The 26,359-nt window shown below is 42.9% G+C and overlaps 1 protein-coding gene across 5 annotated transcripts in view; it reads left to right on the plus strand.

Annotated features, from left to right (window-relative positions):
* Positions 1-26,096, plus strand: part of PACSIN3 (protein kinase C and casein kinase substrate in neurons 3) — a 70,833-nt gene extending 44,737 nt beyond the window's left edge. For 3 of the 5 annotated variants that reach the window (XM_018562151.1, XM_018562152.1, XM_018562153.1), the window contains 10 exons: positions 2,997-3,088; positions 6,730-6,886; positions 7,933-8,168; positions 12,656-12,811; positions 14,232-14,407; positions 14,715-14,835; positions 17,906-18,045; positions 20,080-20,142; positions 21,185-21,342; positions 25,717-26,096. In XM_018562151.1, the coding sequence (XP_018417653.1) occupies positions 3,044-3,088; positions 6,730-6,886; positions 7,933-8,168; positions 12,656-12,811; positions 14,232-14,407; positions 14,715-14,835; positions 17,906-18,045; positions 20,080-20,142; positions 21,185-21,342; positions 25,717-25,832 (1,368 nt within the window). In that variant the 5' untranslated portion in view covers positions 2,997-3,043 and the 3' untranslated portion in view covers positions 25,833-26,096. The remainder of the gene's footprint in view (positions 1-2,996; positions 3,089-6,729; positions 6,887-7,932; positions 8,169-12,655; positions 12,812-14,231; positions 14,408-14,714; positions 14,836-17,905; positions 18,046-20,079; positions 20,143-21,184; positions 21,343-25,716) is intronic. The other 2 variants (XM_018562156.1, XM_018562154.1) reach the window with 2 other exon arrangements.
* Positions 26,097-26,359: the final 263 nt, after the last annotated feature.

Consider the following 26,359-nt stretch of genomic DNA (forward strand, 5'->3'; position numbering starts at 1 on the left):
AGATTTAGACCGCTTATGAAGCCCCCATGGATATGGCAACCTGTAAAGGATACTTCCAGGAATGTTGGGTGCCTGTGTACCCTATCGTGAACTGTGGTACTTTCAGCAAACCCCTATGTCACTACTGTATCTGATTGGAGCTGCTAGAGGGAACCACCTTGCTCTGAGAGGGAACCATGCATCTGACTCAGACATGAAGAGGCCCTAGATCTGCAAGAGAGTGAAGATCAGAGAAACGCCTAGGTCATTGTTTAATGGCCTTACTGGCAAGCCAGTCATGGTGACACTGAAGTGGGTGGATGGCTACATGAACATGCAGCTTTCCAATACAAAAGAATAAATTAATGGACCGTTGGACATCTTCAAGAAGTTCCAATAAGGTGTAATAATGTATTTGTTATATGGACCTGGCGTAGAAGAGGTGGAAAAAGATGGCGAAATGAGACAAAGCAATTTTCAAATTTATTTCTGTAAATTTATTTCAATGTTTTGCTTTTGGGTTTGTTGGACCTCTTTTTTGTATGTTTTGGTTAAGAAAAGGAAAAAAAAGGAATATAACAACATACTTGGTGTGGGTAGATAAGAGGATTTTTGGGATAGGTGCACAAGGGCATCTTTGGGGTTAGGTGGACCAGGGGATCTTTGGGCATAAAGATCTCAACCCTGTAATTCTCTGAATTTTTGAAAGCAAGCAGCTATTTAAACCCTACCAAAGCCCACCCATTACGTGATAATCTGCTTAGGGTATACAGTATATACTCTTTTACTTTGACCTTTTGTACTGGTTCTTACAAGGTGCAGGCTTGCCTCTTTGTATCTTCTGGAGAATGCCGGACTCCTTTTATAGGGAGTGGGGGTGTAAAGGAGGGGTCCGTCTCATGGCTGGCAGCAGGTGCTGATATTTTAGGCCTGCGTTCAATGTTTATTTTGGGAGTGAGAACAGTTTCCGTTCTTGGATTGTCTGAGCTTTTAATAACAAGTGTTGGGTAGGGGGCTGCTGAATCCTCTTAGTGAATGTGAGCACAGTCATTCTTCGGTCTGACAAATGGTCATGCCTCTGGGGGGTTTTGTGCATGTCTGCTGAGTGGAGGTGCCATCAAACAGATCACCCTCATTACACGCAAATCACACCAGGACTCCAGATTATATGGTCAGGTGTGACTCATATGATACCCTTTATACAGTGCTGTTGGATGTCCAAGTTTGTAGTGTCATTTCCGGTCTTGAGTATGTTCAAAGTAGAAGCCTATTTGAAACGTGTGTTCATTATGGATGCATCGTGGAGCAGGTAGGACCTCCTGGAGGGTTTTTATTTGGTGTCTGTGTTTTAACTCGCTTCCTGCCCCAGGTGGTAGCAATAGCTGGGACAGGAAGTGAAGAGAAATGTCCATACAAGGTCACAAAAACCCTGACAAAGAATCTAACCTAAAGTGCAGCCTGTGTTCTATTTCCCTCACTTCCTGTCCTATGTGCAACCAATCACCAAACAAAAAAACTAAGGGGAAGTTTCCTTACTGGGTAGATATAGATGGCAATTGAATCCTCAGAGGTCCTAAACCATTTTGACTCTTTCAAAAATTAAGAAAACTTTAAAGTGGGAGTCCAGTTTTCTATTGTTCTGCTTACTTTTTCCACGCTCCGTATGTGTCCCTGGCTTTCGTGTCGGTAAACGCACAGCCAGTGCTCTTTAGGAAGGAAACCAATCATGTCATTCTGTCCCTTTCCAGTGTGCCCAGGCAGTCATTTAAGAAACAGAGGTCTTGCTGCACTCCTTACCGGAGAGAACCCGTATGGGTGGGTGCTTGTAGTGACCACGGACGGCACCGTGTATATCACAGAAGAAGAAAATAATGTCACCAGCACACCGTAGTAATCAATAATCCATTTAATGGCGCATTGCCATTCAATGCAAGCGCTTTCAGGGCCGCAGGGGGCCCCCTTCGTCATTCTGAGCCTGATGAAGGGAACCCCCTGAGGCCCCGAAAGCACTTGCATTGAATGGCAATGTGCCATTAAATGGATTATTGATTTATTACTACGGTGTGCTGGTGACATTATTTTCTTCTTCAGGCAGTCATTTACTCCCCTCCCTACAGGGCATGTCATCACCTAGGCTGGACTCGTAGTACTCCAGAACTTATTGACATGTAATTACGTGAGTGTTGCTTAGTCCTGGAGGAATGTGTTGGGTCCACAGAACACCTCCAAACTTAACTTTTCTCTGTAGCATGGGGGCGGAGGGTAGTCTGTAGTCCACAGAGAGCACAGTGAACAATGTAAGGCCCCATTCTCAAGGGCAGCCAGGGATGGACACCATTGTTGATCTAATAATTTTTTGCTGGTGGAGCTAAGCCCTGCATTGACATGTTGAGTCCAGGGCCGGAGTTTCTGGTCGCACAGCCATAGCACAGAATGCAGTTGTGTCCAGAAGGGGCGTTTAGCCCTCTCCAAACACGTCAAACTATCTGAACCAGATCACCTGTCTGAATGAGGCCTTCATGTTGTCTATGCTTGTGCGGACTGTTATCACCCCATTGGAATTCTGGCAGGATCAACAAGTATATTTTGCACTTCTAGAGCAGGCAACACTTTCATATAAAATAACGTGATTTGGTAATATGTGCGCCCTATTTGTGATGTGTACATTTGATTAACACATAGCCACACGTTATGCAAAGCAATTATGCTGCGGTTTGCCTTCTGCGGTCTCAGATTCAGGAATGTATACTCGTTCATGCTGTTTTGTGCTTGGTTACACCTCATAATGTGTCATCCCTTCTGCTTCAGGTATAGGGAATGTGCTGATGTGGCTGCTTCATACTCAGGAATGTTATTATTCTCCTTGGGCAATATTTTATATAGAATTCTTGTTGTAAATGACACATGGGTAGGCTTTCTTTATTGTATTGTATGTAGGCCATTTAGGTTTGATTTACGAGACCTCTAAGGTGATGCACCTTTTTTCCACTACTATCTCTCTTTCGTTCCCTTTACAGTGCCAGACTAATCTGCAAAAATTCTGTGCTGCAAGAAATCCGCGGTCATGACAGACGAGGGAGGGGGCCCTGCCAGCGGCAGCTTCTGGGAGGTGAGTGGTGCAGCCTTTACCCCTCCTCTTCCCTCTGTGAAGGAAAAGTGCTTTCCGTGAGCAGGCGTCGGTGCCTACGCAGCCGAACATTTTGGACAAGCTGAGCTAGAGGGCAGATAGACGAGTCAATACTGACTGCACAGCCTGGATAGCAATAGCACTGGGTTTGGCTAGTTGTATCTGATTATTTTTAAATTTCATGGTGTTATTGGACTGCTCAGCCATGTTCACTGTGGCGCTAGATTCGGAAGTGTGCGTCTTTTTTGTTTGCTCCTTTTAGCTCACAGTATTGACGCTCATTATAAGTGAATGGTAATGTCTGCAATATTTGGGTCAGCACAATGCAATGGCAAAAAAAAAGGCAGGAGGGTGTTCTGAGCCACAGCTTTCTGTACACTCTTTTTCATACTTGGATGTTGGTAAAAACCATGTTGGGAGGGCGCGGGATCCCAAAGCTGAGCATAATCCGGCAACAACCCCCGCTCTTTGTCATTCTGGGTGTTACTGGGTTTCTCCAAACTAGTCTGAGGAGTATATTAAATAAGTGTCTAGATAAAGTCCAGTAAAGGTTAATTTTTCACAAGCAAGAAGTCAAATAGTATGGCCAATGCATGTTGGGGGATCACAAATACCCTCCTTTCATCAGGACTTTAAGCTGGTGTTTACAGATGTTCGGTTTTAATGCTGGACAGGTAATTGCAGAACACGAATATTACAGAAATAGCTGTGAGGGCAGCCGGTCAAACCTGCCAACACATTGTGAACTTCTGCTTGAATCCCTGAGGAAGGGGGATTTGTGAGCCCTTGAAACGTGTTGGCCATACTATTTGACCTCTTGCTTGTGAAAAATAAATACATATAAGATTTTATCTAAACTTGTGGTGCTCTCATCCTTTTATACACTCTTCATACTTGGCAGTTGGGGAGGCACTTATTGTGTCCATATACACATCGCCTTTAAAAGAAACATGTCATGTGTGCAATGTGAAAGTAGTCGTCATTATTATAATTATTATTATTATACTACAGGATTTATATTTGTTATGCTGGCCCTCTGTTGAGCCACTAACCCAAATCAAACATGCAGATTTTCTACCCTTTCTGACTATCCTGATCTCATACCTGTCCAGGGTTAGTGACTTAGCAGGCATTGCAGCCTGGGGCAGCCAGACAGCATTTTCAGAAGGAAGCCAGCAATAGCAACCCTTGTATCTCTCTCATGGCCCTTGTATCCCTTGTATCTCTCTCATGGCAGGTTTACGTGAATACACATGATGTATGTCAGGTTTCTTATATTAAAGCAGTTCACAGGGCAGTGATTGTATGCACAGTGGAATAATCCATATTATTCAACCAAATTTCACTTTGACAAACAAGAATTTCTTATTGGTTCTAATGAGTTGCTGCATATTGCGGTTTATATTACAATACATACGTTCCTGGAATTGAAGGTACATGTTCAACCATTAGTTAACTTAAACTGCACATGTGTCTTATTTTTAGATCCTTTTAATAGAGCAGCAGTTACCCACAGACATCAGATGATAGACAGAAGATCTGACCTTCCAATGATTATTCTTTAGAGCAGCCGTTTCCTAAACATGCACAACTTAAGGCCAATCTAAACCTTCATGGCTTCTTTTTTCAAACCATTCATTCCCGCACTGCCTTCAGATGAATCATGATGGTAAAAGTTTGCAAATGCTTGCCTACCACTACTCCATGCATTACCTGGCTGTGGCTTCTAGATCAGGGCTACTGTTGGGTGGTCATGGGCTGCTGTTACATACCGCACCCCCCACACTTTGGTTGTGACTTTATCCTAGCACCCTTGCTAACCTGGAATGGTGGTAGGTGAGTATTTATTTATAAACCTTTGACGGCAAGGAAGGGCAGAAGAAGGTGGCATGCAGCGGAGCATTTAGGTCTGCTTCTGTGGCTAAGCATTTTTTCTTTATGCAGTATGCAAAAGAGAGTGGTGGCCCAGGGGCTTTCTGCATCGGTTATACCAGAGTTAGGCATCCTTGGCACTCTAGCTGCGGTGAAACTACAAATTCCTCTGCCTGTGGCTGACAGTCTTGCAATGCCTCATGGGATTTGTAGTTCCAAAACAGCTGGGTGCCGAGGTTGTCTATCCCTTGGCTACACCATGTCCATACATGTATAGCCTGCTGATCTGATTGTAACTGGTCAGATCATGCAAGGATTATCTCATGTCTGTTGCTTCTAAATGGGAATAAATAGTATGTATGACACATCATATGGACATTGGATTTTATAGTAATGAATGTAGTACATTTAAAGCCAGATTCCAATTACAGAAGAATGCAAACAGCTTAGCAAGCTGCATGTTGTACAGGATAGTGTGTTGTCAATAAACAACGCTAAGCCAATGTTCATAGACAGAGCAGTTGCTATTCATTTGATCTGCTTGGCTCTGGTAGCAGTAAATTGCTTATCATTCATATTGTTTTGGTTGCTTTAGATATAAGAACATTGTCTCAGGGAGAAGGGGTGGACTATATGGGATGTGTTGACATTAAGTTTACACCTGCACTTAAGACATATGCTGTATAACCCTGGTTTGCCAATCTCAAGTCCAGGGATGGGCAGCAAAGGTAGTCAGGCTTGCCAACCTCAAGTCTAGGGATGGGCAGCAAAGGTAGTCAGGCTTGTCAAGCTCAAGTCCAGGGATGGGCAGCGAAGGTAGTCAGGCTTGCTAAAGTCAAGTCCAGGGATGGGCAGCAAAGGTAGTCAGGCTTGTCAATCTCAGGTTCAGAGATGGGCAGTAAAGGGAGTTAGGCTTGATGATCAATATATTAATTTTGAGACATTGCATCCAAAGGCTTTATTCACTGCCCCTCGCATTTTCCTCTCCAGGTTCAGGTCAGGTTCACTGCCCCCACCTACATTTGGCTTCAATTCTCTGCCCAGCAGGTGCCCCCACCTTCACACTGTTCCCTGCTCACCCAAGCACTTTCACACAAAAAAGAATGACAAATGCAAACTGCATGGGACCTTGCATGCATAGGCCAACTTGCCTTAGGCAAGAAGACCATTAGCGGGCTGCCTCTTTGGCATGGTTGGTATAGGCCATTGCAGTTCTCAGAAGTTTTCTCAGTGTATGTCATCATTGGAGTGCAGTAGGTAACACATCAGCTGGAAAAGTCCAACATTGTGCAGTATTACTAAACAGGAAGCACAATATGCATAGTTAATAGATACGATCATGAATATAAATACTTCTTATGCCATTGCTGAGCTCTCCTGACAAAGCTGGCTGCCTGGCTGTCATGCAGACCCTCTTGCTTTAATACTTACTGGCCCAGAACAAGTATGGACTTCTGAGTTTTCTGATCTGTGTCCTTGTTTCTGCTCCATGAATCGGAAAGTATTGAATCCAGAGGGCCAGGCAACTAGGAGGAGGTTAGTTACTGAAGCTACCAAATTTCTCTTGTCACATTTACTTTAGGACAGAATACAATTTACACTAAAAGTGTACGTAAACCCAAACGCTGAAATGTGTATATTAATGATTGTGAAATGTATACATTAAAGAAAGAGGCATAATGCAGAAATTGTTAGGTTGGTCATAATGAAGACAAAAATGAATCCCGTATGCCTTCCAATCTCTTATTCAGGCTGGTAATTATCGCCGCACAGTAAAACGAATCGAAGATGGAAACAGACTATGCAACGACTTGGTCACCTGTTTCCGAGAGAGGGCCAAAATTGAAAAGGCCTATTCCCAGCAGCTGACCGACTGGAGCCACAAGTGGAAAAGCAACTTGGAGAAAGGTGAGCAGCTGTCCACAGCAGCCAATCAATTATTTTTCTTTCTGTATTTTCATTATCAGAATTAATTTGGAAGAAAAGTAACAGTAAATTTGTTGGCCAACCTGGGAAAGCAAAGACAATTCTTAAATGACAGGACTTTACATACAGCACTGGAGAGGCAACATATCTCAATAAATTATTTTATTACCGAAACCAATTAAAATTTCAAAAGACATGCAATACATCCATAAAATTAACCTGTGCATACATAAAATCTTTACAGGTATGACTTTGCTGACCACCACAGTATAGGAAATATGCCAGAAGCAGTATATTTTTATACCAAACTCAGGACGCTTTGGCTAGCGTTCACGCCAGCTCCTTGCCACCAATGAGCTGAGTGGGATGCCAGAGTGTTCTGCTGGAACCAGAGGTAGTGGGCATCCACAGGCAGACCCCAAACTCCTGATGTGGCTCAATGAGTATTAAAGCCAGTAAAACGGCATGAAAGGCAGACACTGAGAATTTGCAGAAGATCAGCATTGGAAGCCTCCACATTTCTCACAGTAGGCCTCCCGTGCATTTGTTACAGAAAAAAAAGTACTTTAAAAACTCCAGAAGAGTTGGTTAAGTTGCATTAGTCACGGCAAAATACGTATTTACTCAGATACACAATTTAACGTCTGCATTTTCGTGTTATCTCTGGCACATTGATAATAGAATTTTGCAAAAGAAAAAAAAAATGGTTCCCTGATGTTGATTGAGATAATTCTCCCACTCACTGTTCTGTGGTGTGGCGTTGTCACACAGTCAGCCAATCAGCAGGGAGTTAGATTACATCATCTATTACTTCTGCTAGCTCACCAAGACATCTGATGAGTGGAGCTCTTTTCTTGGCAATGATATGCTGCAAGCACATGGGAAAGTTAAAACTGTCTCCAGGAGAAAATAACTGTGACAGACATGGGTTATATATCAGAAGTTCTGCAGGGATTGTGAGAATGACATTGTCTTCATTGAAGTTCTTCAACTCCTGTTACTTTAGTATTGGCTTGTTTGCCCCTCAGGTCCCCAGTATGGCACACTGGAAAAGGCTTGGCAGGCGTTCCTCACAGCTGCGGATGCCCTCAGCGAGATTCACACACAGCTTCGGAATCAACTGTGGGACGAGGACAGCGGGAAGGTGCGAGACTGGCAGAAGGAGGCCTTTCACAAGCAGATGATTGGGGGATTTCGGGAGTCAAAGGAAGCTGAGGAAGCATTTAGCAAAGCCCAGAAACCTTGGGTGAAGAAACTGAAAGATGTAAGTATATCATGTAAACACCATCTTCTTAAAGTGGGTCTTTAATATAGTAGCCCCCCCATGCAGATTGAAGAGCAAATCTGACAATAAAGAAACATTGAAAGAAAAGTAAAACAAAATTGTAAAATAACTTACACTCCAACTCCAGTTCAGTTGCATAGGCGAGGCTAACTTCATTGGGTCGCCTTCTAGGATAGCTAAGGTTCCCGAATCCCATGAGAATAAGCTCCTGAGCAATAAAGGCATTCTCATGGGGTTTGGGATAATCAGCCAGGACCCCCTCCCTCAGCCACTTCCTGTCCAAAAGTTGTAATTGTAACCGTTATCCACACTGGAAACTGTAACCTCACCTCCTTGCTTTGTTGGCAACTCAATTACACATTTTTTTTTTTTTTTAATTTCGGTCTAAAACAGGGGTTCTAATACTTCCCTCTAACCAAAGAAATGACTATGTGTACGTGTTGACTACCTTCTCCTCTGCCCCAAATGTTAGTTTTCAGGTTTGATGTTAGGCCCCTTAGGTTGAGCACTGCATCGTGGGAGTAAAGGGAAAAGCGCACATGCTCCTCTGTACCTAGCATAACAGGTATTTACGAGCATGGTGAGGGAGAATGGCAGAAGCATCGGGCCCTGAATGGGCAAGTTGATACATTTCTTTAATGGATGCATTTTCTTTTTCCTTCTTTCTAAGGGACTGTGTTGATGGTTTTTGTTTGTGCCTAGTGTTTTGCATTTCCGTACTAGTATATGGGAATGCAAAACTGGCTTGAAACAGGTCAGAAGGAGGTCAACCGCTGGTCCAATGTCAATGAATCCTGAATGATCTCAGAAGTGTCTCACACTGATGTCAATATTTGGAAGTGGAAAGAGAGCGCTGAACCTGGCAAACCAGCTGCTAACAACCCAGAAGCTTTCCCATAGCTCAATACAAATTCCATTTGGGATTGTAGTCCACATACATGATTTCTCTTACTAAGCCCTGATAGAGAGTTTTTGGATCCCTGAAATGCGTTGGCTATTCTACGCAATTTGTCCCCTGACCCTAGTGAAATAAAGTTGTATCTGGACTATTTTAATTGGCGTGGCGCTTTAATTCCTACATTAAACTGATGTCAAAGTGAGGCCATCGACACAAGCCCAAAGCTCCTCAACACAGACCCTTACTATGTTAGATTTGTTGCCTAGAATGTACTGACCTCCATACTGCCACACCTGACAGCTTGAAGTGATGAATACAATGGCAGTGGCCTAATACCACAAATAGGGTCACCTTATGAATGGGATTTTGTTTAGAATAGCTCTTGGGTATGTGACTAGGAAAAGGAAACAAACTCTTCACCTCTTTATCTGCCAAAAACAACAGCTCAGTTTGTCTGCCACTTCCTGTGTTCTCTGTTTATTAGGGCTTCCTTCCAAAAAGGTATTTATAAATTTTTGGGTGGAGAGAAAGAGGTTAATGTTAAAAACAAACAAACCTGTATTGCATGTTTGTGGCTTTTTTTGTTTTTTGCAAGTGTCACAAAGGCTATCTGCTTCTTAAAGTAGGGATCAACAGGTATTTTTTTTTGCACTTCTATAGCAAAACACTTTCATATTCAAAGTGACACTAAACTTAGGAGTAAAATCTTAAAAATGCATTCAAGTACCTTAACTATAACCAATACTGGACCTTATTTGTGTATCACTGCTGTAGAGCCTCAAATCATCTCTGAATTGGTGCTGACGCTGTCCTTCCTTCTAGAGGGGGGCTACTTTTGTTCCCCATGGTCCCTGTGTGTGTTGTAAAGTAGTCACCGCTCCAAGCTCACTCCCCGTGATGGACTTCAATCTCATGTTTAGTTTACTCATTTGTATTGAGAGGGTGGTCCATCACAGGTGTGAGTTTGGAGTAATGGCTGTCCACTGGAATCCATGGCCTCCTTGGACTAAAAGAAGTTCTACTACCAGAGTCTTCAATACTTAAATAGCTCTTCGGTGTTTCAAAGAACTTGGATCTAGCCAAAAATATAACCTCTGTTTTACAGTATATTTAGCTTTTTAAATGATTTTTTAAAATTTATTTTAAAATGTATTTTACTTTATGATTTATTTTAAAATATATAAAAATCAGTGCCAGTGCAGACCTAGGCGATAGGACTGCGCGATCATGCACAATTGCACACAGCAATTGCTGCGCAGCCCCATTGATTTCAATGGGGGTTACATCCGCATGGCAATCGCAGAAAATAGGTACATGTACTTTTTTTTTTTTTTGCAACACATGACGCGTGGCTGTTTTAGCGGGAAACTGATCCGTCCGACATTAGAAAAAAATGGCAACGCCAGCGCGATCGGGGGTGGTTTGCGATTCCGTGACCACGCGGCCACTGATCGCCATGATGTGAACCTGGCCTCGGAGATGATTTGAGGATCTACAGCTGAGTAATGCACAAACAAGGTCCGGTATATTTAATAGTTAAGGTACTTGAATGGAGTTTTAAGATTTAACTCCTGAGTTTAGTGTCACTTTAACAGAATTAAAGGAAGCAAATAAGATCATTGCTAGACTTTACATATACTTTGAAGCCTATGGCCAGCTTTAGAGCTCTGTACCGCAAGCTATTTTCTAGCAGAAACAGAATTCCTCTTCTTAGTGTTTATGTCCTTACGGAAAAAAAAATGAATTGCACTCAGTGAGAGGCCTGTGTTGCAGCGATTATGATGATTTGTAGCTCAGTCGCTGAGCAATTTACTTTTTGCAGCATTTGGAGCTAGCTACAGAGTCGCCAGCTTCGGTAGCTACTCATCTTCTAGTGTGATCATGGCATACAAGTGATTTGTGGCTGTATAGAGGAAATAAAGCAACTTGAGAGGGTTGTAGTTGCTGCAGATCTCTGCTACAAAGTTGCTAGTATATTACAGCTCCTATTTTAAACTGGGATACAATAGTGCTTTTGTCTTCCAGGAAATTTTACCAACTGTTCTTGCACTTGACTAGGACATGGTTTTTATTCATTAGGTACTCTGAGCAGAAAACCTAACCCTTGCAGTGGGGCTACCCCTGCACTGCTAGGGTTAAGTGCTCGTTTACATCTAGGGTCTAAATAACAAAGATATACTCCCTTGAACCTCGGTCCCATCTGTCCGCTTGATCGGTCCCTATAGCCTCTCTCCGGTGGTGGAATGTTCCTCGGTGTACTCATGTTCAATACACTGTATTGAACCTGAAGATTCACGGGTTCTTAGACCACCAGAGTGAAGGGGGAGAGAGGCTTCATGGACCGCTCTAGCAGTCAATCAGGACTGAGGTTCAGATGAGTATATCTTTGTTATTTTATACCATGGATGGAAATGAGCGCTTTACCCCATCAGTGCAGAGGTAGCCCCATTGCAAGGGTTAATTTTTCTTCTGCCCAGAGTTCTTCATTAAACAGTGACCATGTAGTGCATTGGAATTTCCTTGTTTTTGCACCTCCATCATCACAAACCAAACACACTTTACAAAGGTTTATAAATAACCAAGTGCTTATGGGTGACTTCCTGTTTTAAATGAAAATATTTATGTAAATCCTTTGATCAAAACAATTGCTGCTCTAGACAAGTAGGATGCCATTGGCTAAGTAAAGATTTCCTGATGTAGTAGGAAACCGGAGACCAGTTATTACTTTATAACTTGGAGATGTTGAACTTGACGTTTTGAAGTGAAATCCCAGCATTGGGGAAGGGTTAGAACCTTTTTGTCTTTCTCAAGAGTTTTTGATTAAATAGAACTTTAATCAAAAGCCAGAACCTTTTTTTTTTTTTTTCATTTTGGCTAGAGTAAGGGAAAGTTATAATCCCGTCCGCTTTTTTGCCATCTGTGTCCCATTGGGAAGATTTCCCTTCACTTCATGTCTAATAGCCAGAATGCAGAATACCATCAGCTATAGAGGACTACAAATCCCAGTGATACATTATACGGCAATGCTGAAGGACATCTGGCTATAGAGGAATACAAATCCCAGCAATACATTATACAGCAACACAGAATAATATGAAGCTACTTACTTTGTGCTGCTCTAGGGTGCCAGCTTTATGTCTCTAGCGGAGGATTCCAGGAGGGCTCTGTGGGGTCTCGGGGGCTGTGCGGGGTCTCGCCATTTGTCCGTAGGGTGTCACAGACTGGTGTGGGGGGTGTGGTGCTGTAAACAGGCGCACCGCAAGGTTCACAGTAAGGCTGCCAAGGTCCCCAGCAAGCGCAGGACCTTAGGCAGCTGATTATTATCAGCCTTTTCACGAGTAAACGTGAAAATCGGCACCGATACCGGTATCGGTGCATCCCTACTAACACGATACAACACTCTATTTTATTTGCACTGAATCATTTTGCTGGCAAATCTATTAATCTCTACATGTAATACAATATAGAGCTGGTAAAAATGTCAGATTAAAATGTAAGGTTAGCTCAGCAATGATAAATGGGTAATCATTACTTTTGGGTTGCATCACTGCTCTCCCTCTCTCTCCAGGTGGAGACATGCAAAAAGAAGTACCATGGAGCTCGGAAGGATGAGCGTGCAGCACAAGTTCGCGAAGATCACTCAAAGGCAGATGCATCCGTGTCACAGGAAAAGCTCAGTAAACTTCAGGAGCAAGTGGAACGATGCAACCAGGAAGTAGAAAAGGTTAGAGGCTGGGCTTGACAGAGGAGAACACAGTTAATGGGCTCTAGGAAAATAGTTTATCACATTTTGTTTTTGTTTTTTTAAAGCAAACTGCTAAATACATAAAGGGAAACGGCTTCCCTGCCCAAAAATGTGTAGTTTTGTCCATATACACATGAGATTTCAATTGCTCTGCCACACCACACTGCCCTGTCTGACTGTTCTCTGATGCAGTTCAATAACATAACATTTACAGGTCTTGTCCCTCCCCCAGCCTGTGACTGGACCGTGAAAGGAGAAGGGGCAGATTGATAAACTCTCTTCTCCAATCAGAAAGCTCCGTACTCTGCAGCACAACCAATTGGATCCTTGTGCTTCTTCTACCTCCAGTCTGAGCTCTGTTGTACCAAATCAAATTTAGGTGCTTACAGTACATTTAATGATGTAATAATGAATACAGAGCTGCATTTGTGTCTTTTATATCTGCCTGGAGTGCTGAGAGAAACATATTCACAGTGTAGTGGGATTTTGCTATTGACTCATACATTTCATATTCCTGATATTAATTAGCATATATATTATTATTAATATTATGTAACACTTTAAGTATATCTTAGAAAATGAAGAGCATTATACAGACACATACATTCAACAGATGAACTTTAGATGTACTCCATGAACATAGAAGACACAATTGGCACGAGTCAGTCCATGTGCTTGGGCTGAGATAAAAATCATATAGAAGGGTCTAGATCAGGGGTAGCAAACCTCCGGCCCTCCAGCTGGGGTGAAACTACAAATCCCATGATGCATCTCTCTACGGGAGTCATGTCTGTGGCTGAGAATCTTGCAATGCCTCGTGTGCTTTGTAGTTCCACCACAGCTGGAGGACTGGAGGTTTGCTACCCCTGGTCTAGATCAACTTAGGAGACATACTTTCTGCAGGAATGTCTGATTAATTGTCATTTACAATGGCCTAGGCCTTGGTAGACAATCGTATTGTAGCCCATATGGTTGTTTAGTAACATTTCTTATAAAAAAAGGGCCTGCAAGCCTCTGTTCTTTGAACTGCTTGTTCCCAGCTGCAGTTATGCTAAATGTAGCTTCTGCCTTGTCCGATCCTTAGCTATTCTGCTTCAACTGCAATTACTGACCCCCTTCTGTCAGTGCTCATTGCTCATGCTGTTTCTGGCTTAAATACTCTTGAGTTGATGAATTACAAAATTCTTGATTTGATTACTAGTCCTGGGTTACTGACACAAGTAGTACTGGAACTGTTGAATCAACATGGAAGTCAGGCAATTATCATTTTCAGGAGGCCAGCAATGAAAGGCATGGATGTTGGAGAGTAGTGGCAATACATGCAAACATGCTCTTCCTATCTTATGAAGACTCTTCCTCTTCCATGAGATGTCTGTCTCACTCGTATCTTTTATTTTAGGACAAAGGTGCATATGAGAAGGCCCTGGATGAGTTGAACAGATACAATCCTCGCTATATGGAAGACATGGAACAACAGTTTGAGAGCTGCCAGGAGGCTGAGCAGAAGCGCCTCCGATTCTTTAAGGAGATGTTGTTGGACTTTCATAAGCATCTCGATCTCTCCAGCAAAGAAAGGTAAAGGGAAGTAGTGGCTAGTCTATATGTAATGTGTTACTTATTAGACCATAAAGGAGCAGGATCTCACAGATGGCAACAAACATATGCAGGGGGGGTAGGGCTTAATTTTATTGGAGGAAGGTCAACCCCCACTGCCGCTCCCCTATGTAGCATAGAGCTTGCTACAATCTGGAGGATCTTCTTAGGACAGCAGGAGGTTGGATCATCAGAACTGTACCCCATATCACAAAACCCACATTTTAAGTTCTGCTATATACCTGGGTCACATCCGTCATGCTTGCTTCGTTTATTTCCCCTCCTGCAGCTTCCATGCTTTGTACAAAGATTTGTACCAGAATATTCAGGCCTCTGATGACCAGCAAGATCTGAAATGGTGGAGGAACACCCATGGACCAGGCATGGCCATGAACTGGCCTCAGTTTGATGTACGTACCACAATCTGTCAAATGACTAGTCATAATTTTCTTGAAAACTGCTATTTATTAATAATATGCTTTATTTTGCAGGACCAAATTTTAACACAGTTAAAGTTCTGCTCATGGTATGATTCCCGTGCAGGGAATTTGCCAGTTTGTTGGCATATTGATATATTGCTGCAAATGATGTAGAGTGGGAAGCTGGGTGTAATTCTAGCTTCTCGCATGATTGCGTGATTCTGTCCCTGTTAATATAAGTGTGAACCTACAAGTGGGCATGATAGTGCAATACTAATGGCTGGCCAGGCCAGTTTGGCCTGAACATAGTTCCTACAGTCCCTTTTAGCTGGGATTATGTGACTGCTGTGGCATATAGCCATGTGACTAGTATCTTCAGGGAGAAAAATTCCAGGGAAAGGTAGTTAAACCAATCCTATCTGTACCTTTCATACTCCTCCTCTAACTGAATTTTAGATAGAAAGCCATAAACCGGTGACTTTGCTCTGGGGCACAATGGCTAGGTGGTTGGTACTTTTGCCTCACAACAGTGGGATTCTGTGTTGGATACCCACCTCAGCCATTGTTTGCATGGGGTGTGCTCCTATTTACTAATTATGGTTGGTTAATCGGTTCCTAATATTATTGCCTGGGTTTCCATCACTGGAAACCCAGGATGTTGTGGGCCTGGAATTTGTAGGCCCACAACATCCCGTGTGCAAAGTAACACTCCTTCGCTAAGGTGGCCTTTTTCAAAAAAGAAAATTTTCTTGCTTTGTTGGTGCTAACCTAGTTTAGCATATTGTGTACTGGTTATAACAATGTGTATTGAGGTAGAGAAAGCAAACAAATGTTATCATGTGTGATACCTTGTTTGGCATCTTTTTTTAGCACGTTACAGTGTGTACATAAACTTGACATGACTGTATTTCTAATGCGGGAAATAATCTGTAGCAAAGTAACAGCAGAGGCAAAAAACAGCCCCTCTTCTGCCTAGTGGCAAATCTGACATTGCCCAAATAGATGTATCTTGGAGTATGGTAGGGGACGAAAAAACTGTGTAAGGTCCTTTGGGGTGGAGATTGATGCAACAGACATACTCTTTGCTCTGAGTACCATTAAATATGTTGTTCCTAAATAAAGGAAGTAAATCACGAAGTTGTGTAGTAAATCAAAACCTTGACAAAGTAATTTCCGTCTAGCCGGTAGCTGGAAATATAAAAATAATTCCTGACCTCAAAAAAAACAGCGGTTACAGTAATACAGAGATAAACATCCTCAATTTCTTCCTGTGTTAAACTCTCGCTGAACTCTTTAAGTGCTGGGAACTCCCAAGTGGGGTAAGTAGTTAGAAATTTTCAGGTACAGAGAATCATTTTTGCATGTCGAGTCTTATGCATATTCAGGAAGATATTTCATAATGCACACCCTTACCTGATCTGACCTATAACAATCTCTAGGGATTCTTCTGTACAGCGGGCTGGTGTAGTTCTGAGAATGGTATCATTGATTAGGCTAACTAGCAAGAGTCTGCAGTCCTGTCAAAGGCATACTTATTGTAGCAAAAGGGATTAATTCAGCATTATGAGGTTATGTTCACACATGTGCTTTGTGGTAACGCACTGAGCAGAGTGCCATTTTGAAGGGCACCCTAACATGTGTACAGAGAGCCTCTACACTACAGCATATCAGACTGTATGGTGTGCATTGCTGTAGGAAAAAAGGACCAGGAGCAAATGTTTATTCCTGCGTTGGGTATCATTCAAGACAAATGGACTGCAGTAGCACAGGGCACTGCAACAGACGACAAAGCACTGTGATGTAAATGTGAGAGAACTTTCTGTTCCTGAAGGTTGCCTTGACACTTTTGATGCTGATTTGGATTAAGGTGACTCATGTGTCTCTAAATGCGGTATGTAATTAGACCAGAGAAAGACATGTGGATGAGTGGTGAAATGTCTTTGCATTAAAGATCAGGTCCGGTTGACTGTAACTACTACTGAATGGACTTTCCCCAGAGTAGCAGTTTTACAGATTGCATTTGCAACTTACACAATCATTTTACTTAATGCCTGGATTTGCAGTTGAGGAGTCAAAAACTTGACTCGAGAAATATGTAGGCCACCGTCGTATTTTCAATCTTTGACCTCGGTCATTAACCTGGAACAGATATAGATATTGGAAATGCAGTATATGGAAGAAATGTCTGTGTCCTTGTCCCAGGAAACACAGATTTGCTGTGATAAGTCAATCGAGGCATACAGCAATGTATTTTTGCTTGTGCCTTAGAATATAGTATTTAACCTATGCTTGTAGGAGAGGAATAACAGCATGCATATATAAGCAAAACTACAGCTGCTATAATGTTTTTCATACAGCAGCACTGGTTGATATTGTATGTTGTACGGTAGACCGATCAGGCATAAAAAACAAAAAACCTTTACTGTGGATCTGTTGACCAAATCCTCAAATTGTAGTCTCCTAATTTGTTCTGATTGGACCCAGGGCCGGCCTTAGGGGTGTGCGAGCTGTACGGCCGCACAGGGCGCCATGGCAACAAAGGCGCCATGTGGCCGACACAGCTCGTCCTCGGGGCGGCTTCTCTCCTCCTCACCGATGGTCATCCGACATGACAGCGCTCCCTCGTCCAGCCCCCAACACCCCCCCATATTTTACTATCAGCAGTTTCTGAATGAATGGGAAGCCTCTGCACTGAGTGCTTCCCATTCATTGAGTGCTGAGGCTGCAGAAAAAAAATTGAGGATTTGGTGTCCTCAACTATATTGTGCCGACAAGTTTTAATACCTTTTGAATAAAAGTTTTATTTTTATCATACTTTTTAATATGTTTCTTTGCGGCTTAACAAAATAGGAGTCTTTATATGGTGCGGATATTGGGGAAAATGGGTATGGTTACTGGGGGTGTAGCCACTGAGGGGTGTGGTCACTGAGGGGTGTAGTCACTGAGGGACGCTGTAAAGATTTCTCGCACAGGGCGCCTAAAGGCCTAAGGCCGGCCCTGATTGGACCTCACTGGGACAGTAGAAAGGCTCAGGGAACTGATATGTGTGTTTATGTTAAAGGACTGGTCTCCAGAGACACAGAGGCCAATCAGCAAGAAGGAGCGTACCAGTAAGAATGTAGAAGAGGTGACCCTCACTGGTATTGTGCCAGCTAAGGATGGAGTTTCTCCCGCGACCCCCACCCAGCAGCTGAACAAAGGGTAAGAAGTGATCCTTATTTCACATTTGATCTATGAATAAATATAAAGGGGCAGGAAATCCTGCCATAACGGTAGGGGTTTAGGATGATGACCGGAGATTGACACCAGGATCTCTGTACTTGGACTGATTTTTTTTTTTTTTTGTAGGGTAAGTATAAGTTTTTATGGGGTTCATTTAGCATTAGACAAAATGTTAAAGGAGAACTATGGGGTCAGGGCTTTTCCCCATAGTTCTCCTTAGGGTAACGGGAGGACATAAACTAGCGTCCTCCCGTCACCCTAAGCTCAGTATACCGCGAGCGAGTATACTGAGACGCCGTAGCGGATCCCGACATCGATGTCGAGATCCTCCCAGCTGCGTGAGTGACAGCTGGCTCTGCCTATCTAGAGGCAGGGCCAGCTGTACCCGCCTCCCTCCCCCATCCGTTTCCGTCATTCAGCGCTGGTGGATCGGAACGGGGAGGGGGGAATCCAGCCCCTCCCCTGTCACGGCAGAGAGCCGTGACAGGATCGAGAAGTGAGCGAACACCGGTATGTGTTCGCTCACTTCCCGATCTACTGAGCCGACCTGTGACAGTCTCATTGTCACAGGTCGGCTGAGACAGTTCTCCTTTAAAGCTGAGCTGGATGCCAAGGGACATATCATTGTTGGAGTGAAGGAGACAAGGTGGAGAGAGTGGTGGTTGGGGTGAGTATCTGTTGTTTTAGCTCCCTAGATAAAATGAGCACTTCATCCTTGCACTGCAGGGGTAGCCCCACTGCAAGGGTTAAGATTTGATTTGCCCAGAGATCTGCTTTAAGGAATACAGTGTTGTCACTTCCTTGCCTGCTGGTTAGACAATGAGGGAACAGTAGCACACTGATAAGTCATCAACTTTGCCCTCCTCCAGTCAGCTGGTTCTTTATCAGCACATGTGCACTGCAGCAGAGCCCTGTTGGCTTCCAATGCTTTCTCTCCCTTTCCCAATGCCCCAGTGTGAGTGTTGCTCTATAAGGAATGGCAGGAAACTAATCTTAAGACAGATGAATGTAATTATTGTAATTGTTATATAAAAATGAATGTATGTAAAGCATTTTAAAATCCTCCATGAGTTTAGTTTAAATGTCAAGTTATGGTTCTGTGCAAAGGTTAAGGGGGCCATTGTAAGTATAGTTAAGGTTAAATGTCATTTTAAGACTAATAATAACTTAAAGGTCAAATTAGGGGTTGACATTTGACTTTTAGGGTTAGGTTACATGCCATGGGTTGCTCTTCAGGCTAAGACAATATTTTTACGTATTATTATAGTGTAGGTTACAATTCAAAATACTTCCCCCCTGCCAAAGAAGACTATTAATACTTCTCCTGTAGGTGGTGCCGTAAATATTAACCGCCTCTAAGAGCTATAGGTCATCCAACACACTTCTGAGTGTGCTGGATGTCTGGTCCTGCTCTGCACTGTGGTTCCTCCTCAACCCCCCGACCCCTATGTCATTCATGTGTCCTGTAGTAATTAGGGGTCAATGGGAGGAACCATGGCCCACAGCTGCACCAGTCACATGGACATCAACAAAATCTGAGGATTAGGCATCATCGGCCAGTCATTGGCTCTTACTTAACACAGATCCCAACCTTGGATTATCTTGTTTTATCCTGTCTGAACAAACAGGTTACCCTGTTTACATCTTAGATATCCTTCAGCACCTCTGAAGATCTTTGTGGCACCACACTTTCTTACATTCCAACCTCTTTAGAGATGCCATATCATATACAAGTCAGGTGAAGCTTACTTGTTGGCAGACAGGCCTCCAATTACATAGGGGGCATGGCAGAGCTAGAATAGAACAGAGTGCCCAGAATACTGGCATCGCCTATCTTCTTCACCTGCTTTTAGAGCATATTATTTTTTGCATGACAACAGGTGCACTTTAAAAGGATGCAGGTAGGACTTAAAGCAAATTTGGACATTAAAGGACCACCGGTAGTACCAAAAAAATGATAGAGGATTGTAGTTTCAGAACCCATTCACAATCTGTTTGACATCCTCCTCTCAGGTTTTCCTACGAAGATGAAGACCAGGATTTCTATGCCACCCTAACGGAGACCCCACGCTCAGAGTTAGTACAGCTCTCGTGTAGAGCTCATCAGGGTCATTGAGACCTTGCCTAAGCTCCTTGTTTTTCACCCCATGAACTTGGGATGTCTTTAGCTGATAACGGTGATGGGTTTTGACAGCCTCTTCCTTTCCATTTAGATAAGGAATTATATTTTCTAATGCCTCTTACTAATTCATTCACTTGTATCTTTTTATTTCTTGGTGTTGGTGGTCAAAAGTACACCTGGGAAACTTATGGTGATCAGATAAACCTGTATTCTGTTTCTTGAATATACATTAGGCATGTTTCATAGTGTACTCTTTCAGAGTATGGGTGGAATCTCATAGCAACCAAAAATTATTATTCAGTGATATGAGCTATTAAAACTTCATTGGTTGCTGTGGATTAGTTCACCCAGCACATCCACACAGCTCTTCACACTCTTTATGCCTTCTTAAATAAGCCTGTATGTATCTAATTGGGTATGCTATTTTTTTCTATATTTTCTGTTTGAAGCCTAAATTCTGTTTGGTGAGCCAGTCTCGGTAAGCTACAGGCTCATTCATGAAGGAGGTGTGACGAGCTAGTTCAAGGGCAAAGTGCAGTAAACTACCGTCTGATTGCTATAGTTACTGCACTTTACCATGTTAAGTTTGCCTTGTTGAGTAAGATTGTCTTAAAGGGTCTGCCCATCCAGAACTGATGTGGTCTTATGGATAAAGCCTAGTGAGCTGATGTCTTGTATACTCCAGTGACAAGATTTTCCTTCCACAATTTCCAACTCGCCTTTTGTGTGTTCAAGTTCCACTTGTTCCATTCTCTAGAATATGAAAATAAAAATCTCTTCTGATAACCTCAGCAAGTGTGCAAACCAGGAGATTCAAGTGCTGAGATCTCACCAATAGATTCCCAAAGACCAGAAACTGTCGGGTGCTTTCACTCACCAACATCTGAAATCCCAGTTTTAGTTGGACTGACTCTTTAATCTCTCGCTCATTGGACCTGAAATGTTCACATTTTATAATTGCTGTCAGAAGCCTCCTTAACCTGTGTGTTTTTGCAGTGGTGCAAAGGACGATACATCTGAGTGGTCGGAAGATGAAAGCCCCAGAAAGTCTCTGGACAGTAATGGTCGGGAGGCGTCACAGGTAGAGGGCGTGCGTGTGCGGGCTCTGTATGATTACACTGGACAGGAAGCTGACGAGCTGAGCTTTTTGGCAGGTACAGAGCACTAACCTTCCCTTAACAACCCTTCCTCATTCCTCTCCACAGGCACGTCTTCCCCTTCCTCCTCCTCTCCCATATCTCCATCCCTGGTCAGGCCATAGTGCATGAATCTGACAACAAGCAGAGCATGCAGACTGGCACCTGTGCATGAATCATCCTTTGTGCTACCCCCCTCATCACCCATCAACGCATCATTAACGTAACACTAATTTCAGCATGAAAAGTTGTGCCTCAGAGAAAGGCTCCAGCAAGGCCTTCGTGTTTTAGGTGGATGAAAAAAGGCCTCCCATGTGGAAGTGTTTGATAGAACAATCTATTGCCCATAGCAACCAGCCAGACTATCCCTCATGTTTCTGAGGTAGACTGAAATATATGGAGCTGGTTGCTATGAGTACAGTTTGGGGACTGAATCCCAACATCAGCATCATGTAAGTTCTCTTTCCACAAATCTTCCACTCTATACTAAAACTTTAAATTTTTGCAGCTTTAATAATGCAGATATTTGCTTAGCAGCTGGCAGTATTAATCCACCACAGTCCTGTATGTCTGTGCTCTGAATACACATAAGAGCTGGGGACGGCAATAAGTTAAGTGTATATATGATCTTTGACAATGTTCAGGGTGGCAGACCAGTTTGGCAGGATCCAATGTGACTAGCCAAACATCCAGAGAATGGTGGAATATTCCTTTTCCTGACAATGCAAGAATGGGCCTGGCGCTGTCACAGCAATACCCCTCCCCCATCCCCCCCGTGCTGTGTGAACCCCTTCCAAACAATGACTTGGAATCAATTGGTTGATTCTTCCTCTGCCCCCATCGCTAAATTCAATTCATACTTTTTTTAAGATGGTCAGTGCTGACATGTCTCTCTCTTTAAATGTCCTTCCTACATCTTGAGTTTACTGGAGAGTCATCCCTTGGTATTATGTTACAGCACATTCCTGGCTTTTGATTGATTTACACCCGCAGTCAATCAGAAGCATATTACACAATCGCACTCCCTGCTGAAGAGCAGGCTACCCAGTGAAGTGGGTTGAGTAAAAGAAATCTATCAGCTTCCTCCATGCACGCTAAACATCGCAGATGGATATATCTCCCCTACTGGTCTATCGTATTCTGACAGCTGCCACGTCTGAATAGTGACTGCAGCTGATTGACCTTATTCCTATCTCCCTCTTTAATTAGAATTATCAGGTAAGTGAATTTATCTGAATGGAGAAACAAAATAAGTACAAAAAAAATTATAAAAATCGTTTAAAGGCTAAATCTACCGTAAAAACAGATGTTTGACATTTAATATACTTGGCTAAAAACAAGAGTGTTATCATAAGGCAGCTAGGTGGAATCTTTACTTTTTTCCCCATGGTGTCCGCAATGTATCTTATTCCCAGTGGTATTTAGGTCATATGCATTATTGATATTTTGTGAGTCTGCAAAGCACAGGCTTTGTTAGATGGTTAGTGATTATATATCGGAGATCTGTATAAGGTGCACTTACAGTACAGGAGATTAAAGTTTTATATGTTTGGGTCATTAAGAGGCTTTCTACGAACATTGCTGAAATACAAGGTAAGTGAATATTGTTCCAAGGCATTAATTACCTCACATATCCACCTAAAACTGATATTTCTGGGAACTAAATCACCCTTTACTACTTATAGATTTGACAGTAAATGAGACCATGACATTCGTACAACTGCCTTTCCAGCTCTGCCCATTTGCCATGGCAGTAATGAGTAGTTCTCTGTCTCCTATTTTTTACATGGTGGAGAATGCAGAACAAGCAGAGAGACTTTTTATAGTGGACCAATTGTAAAAATAAGATCCCCTGTGCATCTTACTTCCTAAACGTATTGCTGCAGATGTTGCAAAATACCTTTTTCCTGGGAAACCATTGCTGCTTGTCATCTCAGCAGCCAGTCCCGTGACCAAAGGCCTAGGTGTTTTGTCATGTGACCACCCATTGTGGAATGACAGAACATGACTGACTTTCACAGCAACTAGCTACTGCTACCATTTTTATTTTGCAGTTGGTCCGCTCTTGAAGGGGTGATAAATGGGTAATTTCCTCAATGGAACCCCTTGGAGATATTAAGAAGTTGGTGGTAGAATACATTTACTGGTTTCTAGTTGTAACTGAAATATCAGTTTTGGGAGGACTAGGTATGGACCTGGTATGCATTTGGTCATTTGGTGAGCCATATTGGATATTGACCATCATTGTACAGCAGAGCTAAACCCAACAGAACTAAATAGAATCATAAAGAATATTTGTTGCTTTATTCAAATATGATAAATCTGTATATTGTAATAAAGCGACACCAACTTTTTGGTATCTTGACATCATTTGATCTTTTGTAAGTCGCAGATGTATTCACAAAAGATAACACTTTGAACACCTGAACGGTTTGTAGCGCGTTCTACGCTCGACGAACGCTCTACAAAACGCTCAAAAATATAAATCCCATTGTAGTCAATGGTCTCGTTCCCACCTTAGCGTATTTCCGCCCGTCCCTAACGTGCTACAAAACGGCCCAATCCTGAAAAGGTCCAGGTACTACTTTGGGCCGTTTTGTTGCACGTTTCCATTGGGATACAGCCAAGTAGTCTTCGGAAACGCCCATATTGCGCCCAGACGCGCATATGCAATACGCCTAGGTGTGAACGAGACCTTAAAACCCAACTCTATCTTAGATTAACGTGTATCTCTAGCCAAACATTTTTGGGGAGATTTCCCTTCACTTCCTGTGCTGGAGACACAGCATTGAAAGTGAAGGGAAATCCCCTCTTAGACAACTGTCACCAGACCAGGGGTCTCTACTGGAAGATTTCCTCTTGCCTCCTGCTTTGGTGACCACTGACATCGTTCTGTTCTGGTGAAAATTATCATCAAGACAAATGGAGGGAGTGGGTGGGCTGAAAGATGGCAATTAAAACTTGGCAGAGGTTCTAACTCCATCTTACTCTAAAATTTAGAATAAAAGTTTTGCCTAGAGGCACATTTCAAGTAGGGAAGAGTTTTGATAACACATCTGTACCAGTCCTAAATGGACGCATACACCTAGACATAACCCCATCTGGATTATTGACATGAATCTGACAAAGTGGAACAATCTCACATATACACTGTCAGCCATAACATTATGACCACCCATCTAATATTGAGTAGGTCCCCCTCTCGCTGCCAAAACAGTCCTGACCTTTCAAGGCGCCCATCGAAAAGCACGGTATCTGGCACCAACCATCAGTAGCATATCCTTTAAAGTGACAAAGTATTTTTTTTCCATGTTAATGTCAGCACTTACCCTAAATTATGTCTCTTAATCCGATCTTCCTCTTCTTTCCTGATGTTTTCATCTGTTCCTCCATCGGTTTGGCGGCTCTCCGATCCAGCGCTGACTCCCCTCTGCTTGCTGGCCCTTCTGATCCCACGGTGTCTGTGTCACGCGTCTTAATAGCAGTAGATATAGGCAAAAAAACGGAGGCTTTAGAACCACTTTAAGTCCTGTAAGATGTGAGGTGGGGCCTCCATGGATCGGACTTTCTTTACAGCACATCCCACAGATTGAGATCTGGAGAATTTGTAGTCAACACCTTGAACTCCTGGCTACTGCAGACCGGGAACATCCCACAAGAGATGCAGTTTTGGAGTTGCTCTGACCCAGGCATCTAGTCATCACAATTTGGCCCTTGTCAAAGTCTCTCAAATCCCTTACGCTTGCCCATATTTTTCTGCTTTCAACATCCCAACTTCCGGGACAAAATGTTCACTTACTGCCTAATATATCCCCCGCCCCCCACTTCCAGGTGCCATTGTAACAACCACTTCACCTCTTAGTGGTTTGGTTATGGCTGATCGGTGTACAAAGCTATTTTTAAACCTCTCTTGTAGGTTACTTTGTTATATTGGTAAATACAAACTAATAGTCAGTAGTTCTGGATGACAATTGAAGGTTTGTATTATTCCAAGTAAACATTGTTCTTAAGAACCACATTCAGATTGGCATGCTGCACAAACACAAAGACCTTCATTTATAAAAGTCTGCCTGGTTTATAGCTGGGTAGATGCTGTTTGCACGGCACTAGCTCCCCTAGATTGCGCTAACAGGTATAGGATTTATACTCATCGGCACCATCTAGGGGCGCTAGTGCCATTTGAAACTGCTTCCACCTGCCTATACGCCAGGCAGAACTCTTGTAAATTAAGCCCAAACTGTCCTGGCTCGTGTACACGGTATATCAGCCTTGCATAGTCAAACCCAGACTTCCTTTCAGGATTTTGCCATGTGTAGTTCCATTGGGTTTAGTTCTGTTGTGTGTAAAAAGGTTTGACTTTACCCCCCATTATTTTCTCGTTTCATTCTTTAGGGGAAGAGCTGATAAAACTAGGCTCAGAAGATGAACAGGGCTGGTGCAGAGGACGCCTCATCTCTGGGAAAAGTGGACTTTATCCGGCGAACTACGTGGAGGATTTTGTGTCCTGAGACTTGACCAAGCCTTGTGTTTCCGTTAAGCTGTGTGCGCGTGTGCCCCGAGTCATGAGGACCGGGGCAAAAATATGAACATTGGATCCTAATAGTGAATCCATTGCTGCTTTTACCATTTTATTTTAGACATGCAGTTATTTCTTTTCTTTATTTTTTTTTTTCTTAATAAAACAACCCAGAAGATATTATATCTGGATCTTCTCAGCAGCATTGTGAGAATCAAAGGGAAAGTTCACCCAAAACTGATATTTTAGTTATGGGTGAGTGCTATAGGAATGGCTCGCTTACTGTCTTTATATATCTGACTCAAGCAGTGGAATCTGTGTCTGAAATCCTAACTCTTCCTCCCTGCCACGGTTGTTGAGAAGCCTCACTTTTGCCTCCAGATTATTCATATTGACAATGGTCAGTAAAGCAGCAGTAGTGACCTTCCCTTTGTTGCTTTATAGTGGCTGGGGGCAGTGCACTCGCCAACGGATATAAATGAGTGGGCAACTAAACCCATAAGTATCCATCAACGACTA

This window comes from Nanorana parkeri, unplaced genomic scaffold, assembly GCF_000935625.1.
Source record: "Nanorana parkeri isolate BGI_ZX_2015 unplaced genomic scaffold, ASM93562v1 scaffold562, whole genome shotgun sequence".
NCBI lineage: Eukaryota > Metazoa > Chordata > Amphibia > Anura > Dicroglossidae > Nanorana > Nanorana parkeri.